Here is a 14,040-nt window from a genome sequence, read left to right as displayed (position 1 = left end):
AACAGCCATCATACCTTAGCCTGTGGTTCATGGCAAAACCACCATTAAAAAAAAAAAAAAAAAGCAAGCAGCTTAATTGGAATAAACAAAGGAGAATTTCTGGCCCTTCCTCCCCCATTAGGACAATTAAAAAGGAACCCAGCGCTGAGACAGGAGCAGTTGTTCTGTTTTAATGACAAGCCTAATGCATTTTTAAAAATCTGACCTTGCTGATACTCGCATTTTCTTTTCATGTGGATTTTGGTCTCATGTCCCTGGTGACTTCCATCTATGTCAAACAGAACCACGAAAATGAGACCACAAAAAGGCAATGCTTTGGTGTCGTCAGGGACAACAAATGGCAAAAGGAAGTTTATGTCGCGCAGTCGTATCTTCCAGAAAGGGGGTGGGGGACAACGAGGCCACTGAGCTGCCCACAGTGACTTGTGGCAGAGCTGAGTGAGAGCCCGGTCCCCTGGATGCTGGACAAGTACTGTCCAAAGCTACCAGCAGAAACCAAGGCTCCCAGCCCCGTGCTCCCCAGAGACGGGACTCAGGAGGGATCAGGCAGGGTTCCTACCCTGGGCTGGGGGGTCTCCAGGGGGAAAACAATTGCATCGTGATGTTCACTACCCTTAACTGAAATGTATCATTTCCTCCCCTTTTTAACACAGTCGTATTAGCAATACCTGTGACTTTGTCAGCAACGGAAGTCACCGATATTTTCATATCACATTACAATTGTTGCAGAGACGTCAAAAGATTGTTAATTCTCACGGTTGCTTCAAAACTAAAGTGGTTATTAGACCTGCCGTTAGGAAGCACACGTAGTGCTGTATCATGCATGTTTAGTACTGTGTTAATTACATTTCAATGTCATTTGTTACCTTGGTGATCTTATACAGTTTATTACCTGAATTTAAAATTTTGTCCAGTGAGACCACAGACATCACCAGATGGACAAAGAGGTCAGTGGCCCACGAAGGCACAGGACCCCTACCCCCACCCACCCCACCCATACCCCTTATCTCATTCTTATTTTCTGCAAAATGGACCAGCTTTGGGGTTGGGGAACCCAGGCTCCAATCAGAACTCTAAGCTGGACCCCACAGCGAGATGAGAAGAGGAGAAAGTGTCTGGCTTTGCCTCCATCGCTTGCCTGTCCTGGCTCAGCCTCTTTTGGAAACACCAGGACCCCTGGCAGGAAACGCTGGAGCTCCCCCAAGGATACCTTGGTGTAGCAGGTGTCTGGGGGCACGGTCGTGAGACGCTCCATCCCCAGCTGGGTTACTTAAAGGTGGAGGCTGTACCCTTGGCTTGAGAACAGCACTGCTGACAATGGGGCTCCGAACCACATCCTCCCCAAACCTCCAAGACGTTCCTTCACCCCCAAGACAAACTGCGATGCCCCTGACTTCTCTCTTTGCTACTGAAAGTCCCCAGTCCTCCTCCTTCCTGGTTCATCTGCATTTGGAAACCAAGAGGTCCAGCCTTGACCCCAGGCTGGCCCCATCTTAAGAGAGGTAACCATTGAACCGGGGGCAATTATTCTGTACCAGGGGCTCGCTTAGCATCTGGTAAAGCCTGTGGACCTCTGCTCAGATTAGAGTTTTTAAATGCATAAAATAAACTACGTAGGGTCACAAAGGAAACCAGTGGTATTAAAATCCAGTTATCAAAATATTACAAAATCAGTTTGTGATATAGCAATTAAAAGTGTACTTTTTTGTTAATAGATTTAAATAACTTCTAACCGAGGGTCTCATGAGACCATCACTTCAAAGTTGAGACGAGGGTAAGTCATATTTGGAGATGCCTGCTGTAATGAAAGGAGAATAGCTGTGATTTCTGTTGGGGACAAGCCACAGCAGTGCTGGTACTACGGTGGCTTGTGGCCTCCGCTCAGACCTTAAGGGAAAATGAAAACCAAGTGGTAATCCTTTTCTCGTCCTAGTTCATGGTTAAAAGTGCATGCTTTAACCTCTCTTGGCCTTAGTCTTCCCCTCCATAAAATGGACTCCCTGATCCCTACCTCACAGCCTTAGTGTGAGGGGCATATGGGACCACAGATGCAGAAGTGCTTTGTGGTGGCTAGGGGTACATAACTCTGAGGAGTTATCAGCTTCTCTCTTATTCTTGGTTACTAAGATCTAATAGCAGCAAGACATTCAAAGTGACATGAGAGAAGCAGCCCCATGTCTCTCCCAGGCATTTGCCCCAGGCCATACAACAGTCTTGACAAACTATCCTCTCTTTCCCCTCTAGCACCCAGGGAAGTCCTGGTTCCCACCCATGGTTCCTTCTTGCTCCTCCCTCAGCCAAGCCACGATGCCCAGTGGATCCAGAGGCGAATGTGGGGACGATGTGGACCCAATGCCCTTCCTGACACCTTCCGAAAAGGAGAGAATCGAAGCCATGAACAAGCCCTATGACATCAAGAGGTCTTGCTGGGTCAAGGATGAGAAGGAGGGCTTCATTTCTGGGGAGATCCAGTCCAAACAGGGCGACCAGGTCACCGTGAAGACGATCACCAACCAGGTGGGCGGGAAATAATCCCCAGGATGAAACTGAGCTTTAGGAGTGGTGGACACCCGGGCTCAAGAGGCAAGGTGGCAAAAAGAGCAGATGCCTACGAGTCCCCTGTGCTGGGTTCAAGTTCAGACTCAATGACACTCAAGCTGTGGGGCCCTGAGCAGGACACTTTCCCTCTCTGAGCTTTGTCTCTCTTACAACAGAGAGTCCAACATGATAGGACATGAAAGTACTTTGTATGCTCTAAAACAGTGCATGTGTGAGAGAGATTATCAGGAGAGTTACTTATCAAGACATGTGATCCAGAAAACAAAGCCCCAAACACCTTTCATGGGGAATCTATTTTCTAAGAATAAGAGGAGCATCCCACCCATCAGGAGTTGCGCTATGTGCCCATGATGGCATGAGGAATGCGAGACAGGGCCCCGGGACACCCTGGCCCACCTGAGTGAGCTCTCCAGCGTCATGAGCTACAGATGGTGGCACCAAGCCCCTTGCTGCATGGAGGGGGTGTGCTGGGGCTGGCTTGCCCTGGCTTGTAAGGATCTAATGCTAAACATTCGGGGGCTTTGCAACTGGTTGTTAAACCTTTGGCAGCCTGATGTCAGCCATGGTGGAATTGACAAATGGTACAAATCAGGGATTTATTTATTTTTTTCCCCATGCAGCTGGTTTACTAGCACACCACTCTCTGCTGGTCCACAGTGTTCAGCTACAAGGCATGACTTGAGAGAGTGGATAGAAATTTTGGTTCATGAAACCCCTCCCCTGGGGCAGACTCCTGGGGAGGCTCTAGACCTTTTGCTTAACCCTTTCAATAACTTGATATAGTAGGATGTATGGACCCTATTTTGCAGAGGATCAAAGAGATGTTAGGTAATTTGCCTACAGTCACAAAGACAGGAAGTGATGAACTCAGATTCAAAGCTTGCTGTATCTGGCTCCAATGCCCGTGACCCCTCTACAGCACCACCCCATCTTCCATGGTTGGGCTGCAGCCGGGGGGTGTGAAGTCTATCCTTGGTTAATTTCACAAATAAAAGAACAGAGACATTCCACGATCAGAACTTGCAACATCTAAGCTTTACTGTGTGCCTCCCCTCCCTTTGAGGGGAGTGGCCACAGAAAGATGAGGCTATAGCTGTGGTAAAGTGGGTTTGAACATGAAAGTCAAGCTTACCTCTCAGGAGAAACATCCTTTTCAGAAAGGCAGGGCACTGCAGTGTTGCCATGAATGATGGATGATGAGAGTGGAGCCCCAGAGGCCCCAGTGTGGGTGCAGTTTAAGGACAACACAACTTCTGTGAGCATCTGCAGTAGACAGGCCATCCAGCCGGGTTTGGGACAGAAAAGACCGACTCGTCTGGCTCCTGCGATAAAGGCACAGGCTTCCATTTCTCTGCTGGGGCTGTAAGAGAAGAGTTTGCCTGTGGGCGAGGACCAGAGATCAGCAACTACCAGAAATGGGCTCTGAATGAAACCTAGCCTGATTTACTAGGGGTGTGGTGACCATTACTGGGTGGATTTTCCAGAACTGTCAAGATTTCAAATTATCTGCCTGTTGGACTCATAAATTATTAAAAGTCCCAGAAATCCCAGTAGGTGTTTAAGCCTCTCATCTCAGGCTTCAGGCAGCTGAAAGATATTTGTTTTCTGGATCACATGTCTTGAGATTCGGACCCAGACGCTGCCATTTAAGAGCTGGCATGAGTTTTCATTTACAGAGGAAAAACTGGGGTGCAGAGCTGCCTGCTGTGCACAGGAGCTCCAAACTCTTAATGCTATATTATTTTCACCCTAAAATATCTACTGCTCATCATTGTTGTCTTTTTTTTTTTTTTTTGGTCTTGTTTGCTTGCTTACTTTCAATTTTATCCTTCAAGGTGGTTTGGTGGGAGCAGGGGAATGTCTTTTTATTTTTAATGGAAAAGTTCATTGCTATTTAGAAACCACCACTAATTCTCAAGGCAGAGAGCCAAGAGTCACATCTCTGAAAAGGGTCCCTGGGATCAGTGAGCAAGTTCTGATCAGCTACCAGAATGGACTTGGCTGGAAGAGAAACACAGGTCAGAGGTGCTCTGAATGTAGGGAAGGAACTTCAGGGTCTTTTTACTTGATGTCACTTAAGTTCATATATAGTCCTCCCAGCAACCAGCCAAGGAAGCCACTGTCATCCCTACTTTAGAGGGGAGGCAGTTAGGGCTCATATGGCCTTGGAAGTTCTTCCCCATCCCAAGTCAGTGAGACATGGCTGGACCAGGAGGTGGACCCACTGATTCCAGCTTTTTGCAGGACACCAGAGAGTGGGTGGTACCCTGTGCCCGATGCCACTGTGGCTGTGACAGTACTATGTCTTAACGCATGTGCTGCTGTGTCTTGACCCCCCCAGACGCTCACCATGAAGAAGGACGACATCCAGCAAATGAACCCACCCAAATTCTACCAAGTCAGCGACATGGCGGACATGACCTTCCTGAACGAGGCCAGCGTCCTGGACAACCTGCGTCAAGGCTACGTCAGCATGAGGATCTATGTGAGTGCCGGGGCTGGGCGTGGGGAGGAAGGGGTGGCTGCAGATCTTCTGCCCCTCTCCTGATGGGGAGGGGGCAGCTACTCTACCCTCCCCAGCAACCCATACACTTTATGTCTGGGACAAGGGCAGAGGGACCACGTTTTTGACGTGTTAGAATTTCTATCCCAAGGCTTTGGCATCTCAGTGATGATACGATCCCCATGGGCAGCTGACACACCCTTTGCTGAGGCTGTCATCCAGAAGTCTTCCTCCTGACCCCACCCCTGCAAACTCTCCAATCAAAACATCATTTTCTCCCTAGTGATTTCATGTGGCCTCAGTAGACGTCCTTCCCTGTCCGTCCATCCACCCTCTGTCCATCCATTCATCTCTCCTTTCCTTCCTTCCTCCATCCTTCCTTTCTCCCTTCCTTCTAGCCAATTCCATCCAACCATTCATTCATTCAACAAACACTGAGCCCTGTGCTAGGATGAGTAAAGCGGGTTACCATCAGTCCCCCTGACCATCTTGGAAATCCTAAGACTTCCCGAAGGTGCTGGTGGCTAAACTCAAAATGGGATATAAGGAAGTTTTGGTGTTTGCCTCTCTAGATGTCTTTACTAAAAAGGAAAGAGGCTATCCGGTAGTACTAAGTGAGCTGGGGCCTGACTTAAAGGTCAGAGGCCGCTGGGGATTTCCTCCTCTGGGTTTTGGTGACAGCCAAGAGAACTGCCACATGCTTCCTCCCCTTGTCCTCCTCAACACTACTTTAGTTCCAGATTCAGACTCTCAGCAGCACCACAGCCCCATGCAGTGCTGGAGGATCTCTGGAAAGTTCTTGGGGATATTTGCTGGGCCTGGAGGCTAGTGGGGCATCACTGAACCTCAGCCTGGGAAGAGCCACATCTGCCCCTGGCTGAGCCTGGAGCTTTGGCTGAGAATGTCCGTGTGGGCTCAGTGGCCAAGCTCAGGGCTGGTGCTTACTCAGGGCCCCCCTGCAGCTGAGCCCTTGCTCCTGTGGGTGGCCACATCATGTCTTTGGGCTAAGGGGCTGCAGGCTCTGTGGAGTGTGGCCTGAGGGACCAAGGCAGGAGTCTCCTCTTAAATCCAAACATCTCGGTTGAACCACTGATTGAAAAACTGGGGCAGGCAGGACAGCTCCAAGGCCCCCACTGCTGCCCTCTCGTGTCCCTCCTGCAAGGGTGGCGGGGGACCTCTCCTTTACATTCTGACCCAAACAGGGACAGAACTAGCTTCTGGTCCACTACCTGCCCCACGCCACCCTGCAGACAGGGCTGGAGGGAAAGAGTGACTCAGTGGCTGGGTCCCAGGATAAGACACAGTGACTCATCCTCTCAAGTCTTTACGTGGGTTCTCTTCCTCTTCTCTTTGCTCCCCTTTCTTTGGATCACTTTCTATTTAATAAGGTTCCCTTTAAAAATGCAATATATTGCAGCTCTGCTAAGGAGAAACTGGGGTGGGGGGGGGCGCGTGTATCCCCACTTGGACCAAAATGCAAAGTTTTAAAGTTTACGTGAAAAGAGGGGGCACCAGAGGTCAATGTTAGTGTCCAGCAGGAGAAGTTTGGGACCCATGGATTTGGCCATTTCCTGCCCTCAAATAATTTCTTTCACTACCTCATTGGTTTCTCTGATTTTTAAAAACTGGGATGATTTCCTTAAAAAATTGCCATGGGGAGAAAAGAGAAGGGGGTGTCTGTCTCTTCTTAAGAGTAGATCAAACCCAGTTGTCCACCAGTTGGATTGTGTCCACATAGTAAGGACTCCATGAACCCTCATGGAAAATCTCCCCCGTAGAGTAAGTGGAAAAAGCAAGACATAAAACAGTATCATATATCACTTATATGTGGAACCTAAAATACGACACAAATGGACATATCTATGAAACAGAAACAGATTCACAAAGAGAACAGACTTGTGGTTGCCAAGGGGGAGAGGGGTAGGGGAGGGAAGGATTGGGAGTTTGGGATTAGCAGATGCAAATTATTATACATAGGATGGATAAACAACAAGGTCCTACTGTATAGCACAGGGAACTATATTCAATATCCTGTGGTAAACCATAATGGAAAAGAATATGAAAAAGAATATACATATATGTATAACTGAATCACTTTGCTGTACAGCAGAAATTAACACAACATTGTAAATTAACTATACTTCAAAAAACTTTTTAATTAAAAAAATAAAAATAAATCAGTATCATAGAATACTATTGCTTGTTTTAAAAACAAGGTGAAGGGATGTGAACGTGTCTCTGGATTTGTTTGTATATGTGCATCAAAAACCGTGGAAAGGGGTATTAGAAACCAACACGGAGCTTCCCTGTGGGAGGAGGGGGCAGACACTGAGCAGTTGGGGGACCTTTTGCTGCGTATTTATCCATACAAATGACTATGTTATGGATTCAGATAATTAAGCCAAAAGAAAATGAAACAGATATATATTAAAGAGAAGGCTGGTTTTGTTTACTGAATAAAGACTCAGACATAGATTTTTTTCCCCCAGAGAGAACATCACTGTACCTCTCTAGGTTGACAGGATGATCCAGCCAGGATGCTCTGTGATGGGCCAGGATCTGGAGGGAAGACGGCATCAGGAGGGAGGGCCAGCCAACCATCTTCCTTCTCTCCCGCCAGACCTACTCAGGCTTGTTCTGCGTGACAGTCAACCCCTACCGGTAGCTGCCCATCTACGGGGCCCGCGTGGCCAACATGTACAAAGGCAAGAAGCGTACGGAGATGCCGCCCCACCTCTTCTCCATTTCGGACATCGCCTACCACGACATGCTCATGGGTGCGTGCAATGGGGTCCGCTGGGGCTGTCATGGCAGGGCAAGAAAAGTCCCTTTGCCATTGGGGCTCCAGATGTATTAGACCCATGTGCTACCCAATCCCAACCCTGACCCCTCATCACCCGTTGAAGATTTTTTTAAATATTGCTCGGTGAGTGCACTTGCTAAGTACCTGCCCTACCTCACACCCCATCTCATTTAAGCATCACAAAAACATGGGATGCCAAGCTAAATAATGTCCAGAACTCAAGTCAACCCTTAACCATCCCCTGTGCGATCTTCACCATATAGTACAACGTGATTTTTATTACTATTTCTCTTTATGTTGCTTACGACTAGGCAGCTTCATGGGACGGTGTTTATAGAAACAGAGTGGCTGGTAAATTTTTGGCCCCTTCTGCAAGGCTGTGGGCTGCAGAGGCAGGCGTGTAGCCTCAGACCCCACGGGATCCTAGGTCTTCGGCGTCCACGGGCCACTGCAGCCGTGCTCCAAGCCGGGTGGGATGCAGGGAGATGCAGACGGTGTGGTTAGGGTGATGCCAAATGTCGAGTTTCTAAGTGTTTTCTAATTACATCTTCCTGTTGACGGTTCCCTCCCTACAGAGCGTGAAAATCAGTCTATGCTAATCACGTAAGTGTCCCTCCTGCCTCTCAGTCTATAGACATATAATTAGGTTTGTGTCTTAACACATGTCATTAAGCCTTCTTAGAATTAATTGGCAGGACTTTGTATGGAAATTTGCAGGAAGAGGGCGAGTGGGCTTAGCGGGGACGACTAAGGCTGCATCTGCTAAACCGAGGGGGGGGGGGGCCTCCATGTCCCCAAGTCCCCTCCTGCCCCACCCTGTCTGTCCCTGATGGGTGCGATGTGATGATGCCCAGCCCGTACCTTTCATCGCTTTGCTTCTCTGCGGCCAATCCCCTCTTTGTCCTTCACTTGTCTGCTCCCGTTTTCCACCTGCAGTGGAGAATCTGGTGCAGGCAAGACTGAGAACACAAAGAAGGTCATCCAGTACTTTGCCAACATCGGAGGAACTGGCAAACAGTCCTCGGATGGGAAGGTAGGGCCGACTGGGCACACTCGGGGCCTCTCATCCCCAGCCCCCTCCTGTCTTTGGGTACACACAGCAGAGCCCATGTGAGCCTCACAGCTGCTCTCTGGGTTAGGGCCGCTTTACAGATGAGGAGACTGAGGCTTAGAGGGAAGCGACTTGGGTGGGGACCCATAGGGAGAAGGTGGCTGCAGTCCCGGATCTGACCCACTGGATGGACTCTGATACCCCAGGCCACGTCTGCCCCCAGAAGTGCCAATGCTAGAGCCCCTTGTGCTTAGCAGGGTAGAAAGGGGAATGCCAGCTCCTGGTTAAGCTGCTTCTGCAGGCCCTGGCAGCCCCAGAGCACAGGGAGCACTAGCTGGGCCAGGGGCAGCTGTAAAAAGCTGACAAAGAGGAAAGGAGGACTTCGGTGGAAGACCAGGGATGCCCGGGGAAGGGTTTTCAGGTTCACATAGGAATCTCTCCACCAAGAGCAAAAGGAAGAAACAGCAGCTAAGAGTCAAAGCCTCTCATCTGGCAGGGGTCCTCCAATGTCAGGGTCTGCAGGGGGACAGTCCTTACTTAGGCGGTGGCCCTCCTCCCAGGTCCCCTCTAGTCCTGCTCTCCCTGCCTCCCCAAGGCTGTGCCCCTCCTGGGTTCCTGGCACATACGCCACTGTCTTTTGAAAGCCCTGGGTCCCCAGGCAGCAGCTGATAGGCCACCCCACCTTGTGTTTCTCTCTGGGTCAGGGGTCCCTGGAGGATCAAATCATCCAGGCAAACCCTGTGCTGGAGGCATTCGGGAACGCCAAGACCACCAGAAACAACAATTCCTCCCGTTTCGTAAGTGTGACAGCGGCAGTGGTGGCCCTGGGGGTGGCAGGACAGGCATTATCACTCCATTCCAAGGAAGGAAATCAGGGCTGATTGAAACTCACCAATGGGATGAGTCAAGTCATGGCATCTCCTTCCCAGAGATTTTTATCCGTCAGGGTCTATATCAACTACAGCCCAGTTCAGTATTGACATCCAGGTGCCTGAATGAAGAGATGTGGGTACACAGTGATGGAGGGGCTGAGAAATTAAAACAGGAGAGCCAGAGATTTGCAGTGGCTGGAAGCTGACAACGTCCCGCCCCCAACCAGGGGGACCACGGCTGGCCGGATGTAGGAGAGGCGCTGTCCCCGGGGCCCTGGTGGATTCTGAAGCTGGTCTGGTGGGAGCTGGGGTCATAGAAGGAGCTCTGTAGTGCCCTGCCTTTCCCTGCTGAACCCCCATCTCCGGCTGGGGCCTCTCACTGCCTGGGGAAACAGGGCTGGGCGGGGAGGAGGTGGGGGCAGGTGAGTAGAGGTGAGGGCAAAAGGTGATGGAGACACAGAGAGTCCTATTTCCAGGAGAGTTTGTCCTTGGTTCTGCCAAAGGTCAGGGAGAGGGACGTGGTGTCTCTCCATAAGGAGACGTGGTACAGCGCCCCCTATATGTGGCTGGCCAAATTCCCACCACTCCTGCCTCAAAGCCGAATTCCAAAGGGCCCCAGCCCCTCCTGTGGGGCACTCGTCTGCCCCACAAGGTCCCAAAGCTGCAGGCTACCCCCAGACCCTAGATTTAGCTCCAAGACCCTCCTTCTCTGCCCATCCGAGTGGGAAACCCACAACTCCACATACAGCCGCCTCTGGCCCAGTTACCTTCCTGCGGTGCCCTTAGAATTCGGGGGGCGGGGCGGCCAAACCCGGGTCGCAAGTTGGTCTAGAGCTGCACACGTCCCCCCTCACGACCCTCCCCTCTCCTCCCTGCTCAGGGCAAGTTCATCCGGATCCACTTCGGAACTACAGGCAAGCTGGCCGGAGCTGACATCGAGAGCTGTGAGTCAGGCCGCTTTGGGAGGGTTCTTGGGGCCGGGACCAGCTACACAACGCGTGGGGTGCAGCGCACAATGAAAGCGCGGGGCTCCTTGTTCAAAAAGCGTTAAGAATTTCAAAACAGCAGCAGAGGGACTCAAGTGTGGGGTCCTTCTGAACACAGCCTGCCACACCCAGGAGGCCGGCCCTGCCCCCGGCTTCCCCCCCCTCAGGAGCCAGCCCCCCGCCCAGGCCGTGGGTCTGGGGCAGAAGAGTGGACCCATGACTGGCCATGGCCCTGGGCTTTATGGGGAGGGGAACCCTGCTTTCCATGCAGCCCTGCACTCCAGGAGAATGGACTGAACTCATGGGCATGTCTGCTTATTCTCTTCCAGATCTCTTAGAGAAATCTCGTGTCATCTCACAGCAAGCAGCTGAGAGGAGCTACCACATTTTCTACCAGATTCTCTCTAACAAGAAGCCTGAGCTTGTCGGTAAAGATCTTTATGTCTGTCTGATTGTCCCTTAACTCGCTTTTCCTCTGTTTTCAATAACGAAAGCATTCCCATGTATGGAGGGTTTGGTGTCATACGTGCAGTTCTACATGAATCCCTTTAGTTTAGAGTTATGTGAAGAGGTTACAGGGAAGTTTCTCAAAGTTCTACTCACATCCATCTTCACAGCACCCTATGAGGCTTCACACTATTGCTGGCCCATTTCACAGATGGGGCCTTGAGATGCCTGCAACTCATGGCTGAGACACGGACCTGGGATATAGGGCTTTAGACCCCCCATGTCTTGCTCGGACAGCAGCAGAGATGTCAGCCCAGGACGACCGCATGTGACAGGCTCCCCTCTGAGTGGATGTAGCCCACTGAGTACACAGCTTGGCAAGCACACTGCACTCACCCCCTCAGCTTGATGCCCTTGTGCAAGCAACAACCTGCTCAACTGTCCATGGCAGACCTGCTCAGGATCTAAGGTCCAGAGAGGGATGAAGGCTCAGTCTTCCACATACACACCTCCTAACCCAGCCAGAGACTAAGGCACTGGGTATCATCCCCCACCCACAGATGTGTTTTATTTGTGTTGGACACAGTGTACTTTTTAATTAATATATGCCATTTTGAAATTGTAAAGCTTCACATTAAAAACCCTATTTCCTGGTTTCTCTGGAATAGCAGAAGATCTGGTAGCCATGGGCCTGCCCTCCCATGTAGCACTGATCAAGGCAGTTGAGTGGTGGTGGACCCTTTGGATGGAGCTCAAGCGCTCCTGTCTACCACACTCCCCACCAAGCTCTATTGCCTTTCTGACCCTAGAGCAGAGTGGCAGGCACCATTTATCTTCCTTCCTGGGCTGTAGTTTTTCTCAACAGTAGAGAGGAAAGGAGAGGAAAATGTTTCTTGCATCCATGTCTCTTCCAAAAGTGAAAAAACAAAGATAGACCAAGAGGGGCACATATTTGAAGAAAAATAGAAGTGATCATATTTCTTTGTAAAAGTGACAACATCCCATGCATATTATATGCAAGTGATTACTATTGCCTGCTGCAACTGTCCTGTTACCTTCTGCCTTTGAGTGCGACCTTCTCTTTACAGGAGAGAGAAAGGAGAAAGATATGCACTCGTTTATTCCAAAAATATCTACTGGTTGCCTCCTAGGTGCCAGGTACTGGACCAAGTGACAAAGGGCACAACCAAGTTCCAGAGACCCTCTTGCCACTCTAAAGTTCTTCATATGCCCTGTTCAAGTCCCTCCATGACTCTGGGTGATCCCAGAGGGCAGGGACCACGTCGTATTCAGCCCTGTAACCCCCACGATGACACCATCATGCCTGGCACATGGGAGGCATGTGGAGATACGGGTTAAAAATGAAGAAGAAGAAAACCACGTGTCACCACGCTGCTAACCCGCTTTCCTGCTCTTGGCAGAGAGTCTGCTGCTGGTCCCCAACCCTAAGCAGTACTGCTGGGTGAGCCAGGGCGTCACCATGGTGGACAACATGGACGACGGGGAGGAGCTGCAGGTCACAGACGTGAGTACTCAGCGTGGCTGGTGAAAGACAGGGAAACCTGGGGGACCTGCAGGCACTGCCACCAGTACTGGGTGGGTCGGGGATGGGGGGGGGGGACACTCAGAGCCACCAGGCAGCAGCCTGGATTCTCCCATGGAGATTTCCGGGGTTGCAGCTGGCATTTTCCCCAAGGCTGTCGTAGCAAGCAGTTTCTCTTTGCAGAGTTGAGTTGGAAAGCAATAGGGACTTAACGGGGCCGACTACTCCATGTGACTTTTCCTCCTCCCCAGCCCAGCTAGATGTGACCCTCTAGTCTCACCAGTTCCCACGACACCCTCTCTCTCCTTCTTTGTGACATGGAGCACCTGAGAATTCTGTTAGGAATACTGTGTACTCTCTCCTCCTTGACAGCCGAACTGATTCCTGATGCACCTTTGCCTTCCCCTTCTCCCGGTACCTAGCAAGGATCCTAAACAGTAATAATGATGAGAAGAATAACACTACTTCCTGGTTATTATTATGTGCCAAGCACAGGACTAAACATTTACACATCATTCTGGTTTATCCTTATGACCACCTACCACCACCCATTTTGCAGAAGACTAAACTGAGGCCAGAGAGGTTAAAGAAATACAATGACTATCTCATGGAGCGTCTGGTCTGGACTCCTTGGAGGAAAACAGTCCTCTCTCTCTCTGGTCAGGGTGTGTCTGACCTCCAGAGTCCACAGCGTGCCGCAGCAGCCTATAGGTGCCACCCCACAGTGTCCTCCACTCTGTGGAACAGTGAGCCAGAAGTTTCTCGGCTTTCTTGTCCCTGTGGCCTTGCAGGTAGCCTTTGACGTGCTGGGCTTCAGCCCCGAGGAGAAGATCGGCGTGTATAAGCTGACTGGGGGCATCATGCACTTTGGCAACATGAAGTTCAAGCAGAAGCCCAGAGAGGAGCAGACTGAAGTGGACACCACGGAGGGTAGGTGTGGGGCGGGGGCCGTGCAGGGAGGAAGCAGCTGGCGGGGGTAGGGGCTCGGGGCTCTCTAGGGCTTCCTGCACATTTCAGAGACACGCTGTAAACCGAGAATGTTCCTTTGATATCCAGACATCAAGATCCTTGGGAAGGCACGACAGAGTCGGAGACATAATTTTGGCTTCTATATTGCTTTGCCCCTTCACCTTGAGCAAGCGTGGACACCGTATCAGACCTCTGTTTTCTTTTTTTTCCCCTCATTCCTATATTGTTTTAATTGAAGTATAGTTGATGTATAATATTATATAAATGACAGGTGTACAATATAGTGCTTCACAATTTTTACAGGTTA

The 14,040-nt window shown here is 50.4% G+C and overlaps 1 protein-coding gene across 1 annotated transcript in view; it reads left to right on the top strand.

The window, feature by feature from the left end:
- Positions 1–2,307: 2,307 nt before the first annotated feature.
- LOC118880647 (myosin-16-like) overlaps positions 2,308–14,040 on the top strand; it is a 53,774-nt gene continuing 42,041 nt past the window's right edge. The window contains 10 exon segments of the mRNA XM_036824389.1: positions 2,308–2,517; positions 4,901–5,044; positions 7,683–7,839; positions 8,441–8,468; positions 8,802–8,898; positions 9,621–9,713; positions 10,669–10,732; positions 11,104–11,202; positions 12,643–12,746; positions 13,556–13,694. Coding sequence (XP_036680284.1) covers positions 2,308–2,517; positions 4,901–5,044; positions 7,683–7,839; positions 8,441–8,468; positions 8,802–8,898; positions 9,621–9,713; positions 10,669–10,732; positions 11,104–11,202; positions 12,643–12,746; positions 13,556–13,694 — 1,135 coding nt within the window.

This window comes from Balaenoptera musculus, chromosome 15 (genome assembly GCF_009873245.2).
Source record: "Balaenoptera musculus isolate JJ_BM4_2016_0621 chromosome 15, mBalMus1.pri.v3, whole genome shotgun sequence".
Classification (NCBI taxonomy): Eukaryota; Metazoa; Chordata; class Mammalia; order Artiodactyla; family Balaenopteridae; genus Balaenoptera; species Balaenoptera musculus.
The sequence above is the reverse complement of the archived record's forward strand: the minus strand, read 5'-3'. Positions and strand labels throughout refer to the sequence as shown.